At 44.8% G+C, this 8573-nt stretch overlaps 1 protein-coding gene across 1 annotated transcript in view; it reads left to right on the forward strand.

Annotated features, from left to right (window-relative positions):
* The window catches only part of ARHGAP6 (Rho GTPase activating protein 6), a 484034-nt gene that overhangs the window by 466058 nt on the left and 9403 nt on the right, over positions 1-8573 (forward strand). The window contains exon 10 of the mRNA XM_007455063.1: positions 946-1043. Coding sequence (XP_007455125.1) covers positions 946-1043 — 98 coding nt within the window. The remainder of the gene's footprint in view (positions 1-945; positions 1044-8573) is intronic.

Consider the following 8573-nt stretch of genomic DNA (forward strand, 5'->3'; position numbering starts at 1 on the left):
GGCTCCGGACGCACAGGCTCAGCGGCCATGGCTCACGGGCCCAGCCGCTCCGCGGCATGTGGGATCTTCCCGGACCGGGGCACGAACCCGCGTCCCCTGCATCGGCAGGCGGACTCTCAACCACTGCGCCACCAGGGAAGCCCAGCAAGAAACTTTTAACTGTTGATAGACCAGGAGGCAAGAAAGGAGTGAAGGCAGGCACTGAATGACAAAGTGGCACGTGCAAATGTACTAGTCAACATTTTTTTTTTTTTTGAGTGTTTTCTATTTGCCAGGTGCTTTTCTGAGTTCTCAACATGTAGTAAGTCCTTTACTCACCACATCAGCCCTTTGTGGTGAGTACTCTTATTATCTCTGGTTTACAGATGAGGGCACTGAGACCTGGCAAGGTCATATACCTTGCCAGAATTCCCACACCCAGCAAGTGGAGCTGGGACTCAAATACAAGCAGTCTCCGGCTCCAGGGTCTGTCCTCAATAAACTGATCCTATGTTCCAGAACTGCCCAAGACAGTCCCAACTTATGCCTGTTGTCTTGGCATAGTTCTAAATATGAACTCTAGAAAGTGTCCCCATTTGGACAATAAATTACAAACACCGTTCCTCTTAACCACGATATTTTGCTTATTCAAAGCCAAGAAAATCGAGTCTGAGCAACAGAGGTACCCAAATGGTTAGGCTGTGTCTCCAGTCGCAAGTGGCGTGACAATTCACCCCACTTGAATTGAATTGACTATTGAATATGACTATTTGGTAATCATCCACTTTGTCCTAAGAATGAAACTGGCTGTATGGGTTGGTGTAGCTTTGGTTTTAACCAACAGATCACTCTGTTTTCTTACAACTTTAAGGCACCCTTCTATATGCTGTTGTCAAGTTGCCAGTGACTGTAGTTCGCCTCTTTCTGGAGTGGCTTTATTTATGCCTCAGCATTTGGCCCCTGCAGGTTCCCCCGGATCTCCAGAATGAAGTGCTGATGAGCCTGTTAGAGACCGATCCCGATGTTGTGGACTATTTACTCAGAAGAAAGGCCTCCCAATCTTCGTGAGTACGCCAGTTTTTCCATCTTCTAAAGCCGCCTTGGGGATTTCTATTTTCATTTCCAAAGAATTAGAAAAGTTTACATAACTCCACGCAGGGTGACTTGAGTGGAACTTTGGTGACTTCCTGGCAAATCTGATCAATCCACCTAAACAGAAAATGCTTGTCTTACCAATCCACTTATCAAATTAGAAACTGCGTTATGGGATTTTTCTGTTTCATTTTTCTTTTTCTAGCCCCTTGGGGTCCTTTTGAACTGTGTTTACTGGAAAAAAAAAAAAAAAACCCTACTAAATCACACTGGCAGGAAGCTCAGGAACTGACAGCAATGTGCATCAGTGATTCCACTTCTAGAATCCTAAAAAGTGTGCTTAGGGGCCCCTAAGGCTGCGCCTGGATGCATCTTACGTGTGTAACTTACCAACGGGACAGGTGCATTAGCAAACGACAAGACAGGCCTCAGCCAAGGCCTAGGTACCCATGAAATTAGAGATGCTCACCCCCTTAACTCTCCCGCTCTTTATAGCTAGCATCCTTTTGAGAAAAATGCACGCCGGTGTACACAAGCACCCATGTTTGCAATGAGGAAAATACAAGCCTTGCTGTAGGCTACGGTTAGCCACCATTTTTCCCCCAAAGGAGAAGCACTGAATTTTCCCGTTAGTCAGATTTTATGATTTATCTTAACCATTTGCTATAGAGGCAGAGTGTACGGGGGTGAACTTTAACAAAGCTAGTTACGGGGATAATACTGCGTCATGAACCAAGAGTGGTGTTGGCCACCATGACACCAAACCTTAAATTTGTGACAGGAAATGTTGTTTCCTTCGTGAAAGTATCATCTTATGCTGTGCTTGTTAATCTACTGAATTGCAACAATTCTAAGACACATTTTCCCCCATGTTTTATCACCTCCGAAATTGAGGTTAATCTTGTAATCAATGACATGTCTTAAATTAATTCATAGAATTTTTTCCCCTCTTAGTCGTACATAAGACACTGTAATGGTATGTCTTATTCAATGGTATCTCAGAAACGTGAGCACGTGTTAAATTGTTCTTTTGTATTGATGTGGAACCTGATGTGCTAATTTTCATTTAAAACTGTTTCAGGTATGTAAAAATTACATTCTTTAGAGAAATTTGGTGGAAAGGAATTGCACATTGTTTTGCCCCATGTCCTGTAGAACAGGGAAGAATTTTTAAGTGGATTGTCCTTTCAAGAGCAGTTTTAAAAATCCATTTCTGTGCCAATCATTATCAAGCTAAGTTCTGCTTCAAGTAAGACATTCTGCCAGGATTCAAACCCTAAGAGCCACGAGGGCAGAAAAATGTATTCAGATTGTATACATGGGCTGGTATTTCATGGTCTTGCATTTCATATCAGAGAACTGGGCTCACTTAAAATGTTCCTAGATTCCTATCATCAAGGTGGAGATTCTAATTTGAACAAACAAAGGGCTTTTCTTCATAGGAGATCTTGTGTCACCGGACTTTAAAGGAACTCACTTATTTCCCTCCCCTGTGCAAGAAAACAGACTTGGCAGCCTTTCTCTTTGTGAATCCCCCAGTAAGCTGCCTCTAAAACACTTCTCTGTGGGAAAGGTGGAAAACACACACCTAAAAACGCCACTGATTTTTGCCTTACCGAATTTCTGCTTTTATATGACATTTTAAAATATATGAATACTATACTTTGAAGAATAGATGTTAGAAGTTATTCTTATGTGGTTTTCAATACGCTCTTTGCATGTAAATGCCAAGAAGTGAGCCTTTCTTCCTCTACTCTTAGGAAAAGGAGGAAGCGTACAGATTAGGCCCATCCCAAACTGTACAATGGTGCAGCCTCTTCTGTTCCCTGTCCCTATAGGAATAAGAATTGTAAGGCCTAGGCAAGCTGACCCTACACCAAGATCTTAGGTGAGTGTCAGGGCTTCAAGAAGAGGAAGGTAAGCTCACAGGAGCACTGGAGATGTCAGAGACTAGCAGTATCGAACAGAATACATTTGGAGGAGACCTTGGCAGTGAGGAAAAGGGAGTGTTTGGTTTTTTCCTCTACGTACAGGTCAGGTAGCAGCCCAGAAGGTTGATGACGCTATCATGAAGTGAAAATACATACATTAGTAAATAAATATTTATTTTTAATGGCCTCTTGAGGCTTGAAAAGTCCTAACCCTCGCGCTGTAGGTAGTCTCTTCGTGCTTTAAAGGCGTGCTTCTCAAACTCCACTATGCATCCAGATGACCCGGAGATCTTGTTAAAATGTTCTTTCTGAATCAGTAGGTCTAGGGGAGGGAGTCTGAGAAACTGCATTTCTAACAAGCCCCCGGATGATGCTGTGATGCTGCTGGGCCATGATCCCAACTTTGAGTAGCAAAAGCTTAAAATCTCAAGGCATATTCTTTTCTTTTCTCAGTATTTATTTTATTGAAGTATAATTGATTTACAATGTTTTGTTAATTTCTGCTGCACAGCAGTGACTCATTTATACATATATAGATGTACATTCATTTTCGATATTCTTTTCCATTATGGTTTATCACAGGATACTGAATATAGTTCCCTGTGCTCTACAGGAGGACTTTGTTGTTTATCCATTCTCTGTATAAATGCTTACATCTTTAAGGACTTGCAGACTTGTCGAAGGAGGCCTACAAGCGTGAAGATGATACGTGCTGAGCCCCGGGTTCTCAGCCTTGCCTCCCGTTCGAATCACTTGGGGAGCTTGAAGAACAGCTCCGCCTGGGTACCCCCCCCCCCTAGAGATTTGGATTCATTTATTCCGGGGTGCAGTCTGGACACTGGGATTTTTAAAAGCTGCCCTGTGTTTCTCACAAGCAGCCAGGCTAAGAACTGCCAGCTGAGAGCTGCCCCATTAGATACTACGTATTTACTGTCATCCGGGGAGTTTGAGGTAGGTGATTTGTTACATGCCAAAGGGGTCTTTGTGTTGACAAAGAAGGGAACCAGCGCTCCAGACCATAGATCCACGTGGAGTTTCAATATCTTCTGAGAAGAGCACGGATTTGCAGGGAACTTTGTAGGCTGGAGCGGTTGTCAGTAGGCCTGGATGTTTGGGGAGCTTGAATCAGGGCCTGGTCATAAAAGTAAATATGTCAGCTGGCTGGGGACACGATAAAGAGGCTGGCCAGCACAGAGGGCAGAAGCCCTTAAATAGCAAGCTTAGCAGTGGCGCTTAAATCAAGAAGCAGCAGCAAAGAATTACAGTGATGATAGATCATGGTAATGACAGAATACAGTGGTGACAAATTATAGTACCCCAAATGCCAGACAGTGCCGGCCACACTGACATGTCAATTATCCATCAATAGCACACCCTTCTATGATATAACGTGCTGGTTATGAGCTTTGGATTCAGAGCCAGATTGCCTGAGTCCAAATTCCAGTTCCACTGCGATTAGCTGTGCGGTCTTGGGTAAATAAATTCATCTCTCTCTGTCTCAGTTTCCTCATCTGTAAACTAGAGATAAGAAGTCACACTAACTTTATGGAGTTGTTCTCCTATTAGAATAGAATCTGGTTTTTAGATAAATGCTTAGTACTTGTTAGTGGTTATTATCACATTACTTAGAATTTCACCATTCTGTTCATTTACAACTACTTACCGAAAACTTGGGTGTCACTAGATTCTACCTTGCTGTCCATGAGATAGCAACCTATGAAGGCGATATGGCGCGAGGGAACCCATCCACGTTAAGTTGTGGCACTGTCTTGAAAGGCAAAGCTCACCTGATCTAATTGGCATCAGGATGATGGCGTAGTTCTGGAACAGACAGAGGGGTGAGGGTGAAAGGCACTGAAGTTGGGAACATGACCTGCTCGCACCAGGCCAGGTAGATTTCTGAAGGGACTGGAAGCGATGGCGTTTGCAGGTCATGAGGTCGAGAACCTGGATAAGCTGTGGCGCAATGGGAATGGACAGAATTCTTGTTCCGAAGACCTTATTTAGTGAAAACTCAGCTACGAGGGCTATGAAAGGTAAGAATGGAAAGGATTTGCAGGAAGACCACAGAGTGGGAAGCAACAGTAGCTTCTAAAATGAATGTCATAAGTGCAGTGATACGCCCGAGCTGCCTCATTTTTCTCTTCCAACCCTTTGATTTTTTTCCTGAAGCGTCTGTCCTTTGCCATCAGTTCACATACCTAAATAAGGTTTTAGATTCCTGTGCCGCACGTGGGAGCTGCACAAGATTTTATCTGGAGTGGACAAGTAAGTTTTCAAAAGAGTGTCAAACCAAGAACGAGAACATATTCATCAAAATTTCTGTTTTGAAAGATGAAACATTTAGTGATATTTGGGAATTTAATGTTTTGATTCGAGTCTTTCCCCTTCTTTATGTGCGACAACAGAACTGGGGGAGCGAGAGTAGGATTCGGTATTTTTTCCTTGTGCTTACATTTTTGGCTTCAACTAAAATGGAATGCCAAGAGGAGATTAGAAGAGATTTATATCACTAACAATGAAAGACTTCCAGTTTTTTAATTGCTTGTCTGGTATATTTATTAGAATTATGTGCTCTTTTCTTCAAAGATACTTAAAATAGACCCTCCCCCTTGATTTAGGGTTGTAAGGTAATAGGGGATGAGAATGGAGTCAAAGAGGACAAAGTATGTTAAAACGCAGGCATTTGCAACAGAACAGAAGTACAGTATCGTGGCAGGGCAGGGGCTAGGGTGAGGGGAGTGAGGTGCAGATTTTAAGGGTGTGTTAAAACGGTCATCAAAGTGAACAATATTGAAGTGTAGTATTTAAAAAAAAATCAAAGTGAACACCAAAAATCTCTGATGAGCAAAATATCAAAAAGTTTTAAAAGACCTGGGCGACTTCTAACGTCCAGGGTGCTGGCTTTATCTCCTGGTGGGAGTTTGGATCCAGGTCAGCGTCTCTTTGGAGCAGGGTGCATTTGTCCCTAGGACTCTGCATAAGGGATGCTTTGCAGAACTGAGCATGATGACTGTGAAAATCGCCCATAAGTCCAGAGCTACTGTGGCAGTGGACTCCTTTCCTGGTACCGTTAATCGTGTCCGAGATGGTTATGTGCTTTGAGTTCCAACAGACTGAGGTGTACCCGTTCATGGCTAAGCCAAGCATGAAGCCGATGCAAGTTCGAAATCCCCAAAGGTGTTTCTCACTGGGGTTGCTCAGTGAGGGGCTGGGCTGGCCACTTCCGGTGATTGAACCGGAGTTTTCCGTTTATCCACAGAACAAGTTCTGTGCCTCCGGCTGCAGTACAGGCCTCTGCCCACAGTACCCTGCCAGCGCGTTTACGCCCTGACCTGGAGGGACCAGCTAAGGGTGAGAAAGTGATTCGCTCTCCGCGCCCATCTCATGCTTGTTTGGTTGGCTGAGACTGGCCATGCATGCTGTGGATGGTCCCGGGGCTTTCAGGTCTCATGGGAAAGCTCTCCATTCATGGAAGCAACCCCATGTCAACTGGCAGTGTATCCACTCAAATCCATGAAATTCCAAGACATAGAAAGAGGGAACATTTTGTGCTTCTAAACGATTTCTCATCTAGTGAATCACTGGTTAGAATAAATAGTTTAGATAAATGCATGAATATTTTATTGCCTTTACTTGGAGTGTTGAATTTCAAATTGTCTTGCTAGAGTAGAACCATTTTAGAGGCAAATCTTAGAGAAGACGTCGGTGGCTGCTTGTCTCATTTTCCAGAGGGAGGGTCCTGGATTTGTTTCCAATCGATTTAATGATAAAGCGATGGAATGACACTAAAATGTTTTAAAACTCTGAACTGCCAGTGTTATAGTGAGAGTTCTGAGGAGTTTTATTTTGTTTATTTTGTTTATTAATTGGTGGGCTGTCGTGTGGAAAGACAGTTCTTGGGCATGGGTTCTTAGGCACATTTGGCCACCATCTTATTGACCTCTGCCGAGAAAATAAAATGATAAATAGGAAATACTTTAAACATATAAAAGGGCCACCAGCTCTAAGCATAAAGCAAGCATTTTACTCTTGATTTTTAATCATTTTGAATAGTATTTATGAAATAAGTTTTAGGAGTCTCGACCCCTAATGCCGGTACTGCTAGGAAGACATGTAATTTTGACATCTCCTCATTTCCTTGGCTCGTCCCTAGACTTGCGATCAGAAGCAAGGAGAGTTGTTAACAGTAGCTTAGTACAATTTCTGCCACATAACGGACTCTATATAAATAGCAACTTTTGTGCTTCTCTCAGGCCGAGGGGTTGCTTCACATGAGTGTGTATACCACAAGCTGTTTGCCGTGGGCACTCAGTCAGTATCCGCTGCCACACGGGCAAGTACGCTGGCTGGGAAAAGAGGTATCACCTCTCATGGGGTGCCCCCACCTGCCCGTTTCCCTGGCTGTGACCCCAGCCACCCTGAGGAGGTGCGTGGTCTGTGTCTGCTTCATTCACCTCTACCTCCAGGGATTAGCTCTAGCCACCTCCTGCAGTTTCTCCCCTGATTGGGGCCGCAGCTGTGGTGACTTTGGTGGCTTGACTTAGGAGAGTGACACAGAAGAGCAGAGAAAGGCAGGTTGGCCCCTCCTGCCCCCCCTCCCCCCCCTCCCCTTAACGCGTTCCGATCCGTCACCAAACGACGTCCAGTTATCCGGATCCTGCAGACCGGAGCCGGCGGGATTGGGCACACTCAGTCTCCTCTGCCCAGCTGTGGCGCCAGCCACCTCAAGGTCGGGACCACCACACTGACCCCCGCTGCCGGCCAGGGCTGAGGTTTTGGCCACTCTCTGTGGTTTCCCTCCTGATTTGACTCTTACTAGATCCATAGCCCACGGTCACATCTGTGGGTTGAGGGAAGGCAGGTAGGTTTGGTATCTGGGGTTCTCAAACTTCCCCAAGCATCAAAATCGCCTGGAGGGCTCTTACAGCCCTGCCCCCAGAGGTTCCCTTTCAATCGGCCAAGCCAGCTTCATGGGCTGAACCCTGTACTCAGAAGGGGCACCCATTTGGCTTAGTGATCTGCTGTCACCAACTTGAAATTCTAGTCATTTTTTTAAATCTTAGGGCCCCGCATGTTCATTTTGCCCTGGGCCCTGCATATGGTGGCCAGTCTTGTCAGGAGGTCCAGAATGGAGCTTGAGAATTTGCATTTCCAACAAGTGATGCATTTCCCAGGTGATAGCGATGCGGCCGCATCAGAACCACCGAGTGAGGTTTTGCAGAGTCAGCCCCAAGGACAGAGGAAGAGGACAGTGGCCTTCCACCTCCCCCCCACCTCACCTCTGCTGGATCAGATCCCATCACAGCCATGATCATGGAGGAAAAAACAATGTGACAGCTTCAGTTATTTTTGTTACTGCTGTTATTGTTCTGTTTCGTTTTAACCAAACTGAATGCTCTCATGAAGCATGCTGCCTTTTTAATACCCCGAGCGACATGGACTTGATTTCCCTGTCTGTACACCAGTCCAAAAACAATGTATTGAAGCAGCTCGCAAAAATACGTAAAATGGAACAAAATCAGAGTAAGTAACTTGAAAGGCCAGGGAAAGGAAAGCAGTGGAAAGAGT

The sequence above is a fragment of the Lipotes vexillifer genome, unplaced genomic scaffold (genome assembly GCF_000442215.2).
Source record: "Lipotes vexillifer unplaced genomic scaffold, Lipotes_vexillifer_v1.1 scaffold431, whole genome shotgun sequence".
Classification (NCBI taxonomy): domain Eukaryota; kingdom Metazoa; phylum Chordata; class Mammalia; order Artiodactyla; family Lipotidae; genus Lipotes; species Lipotes vexillifer.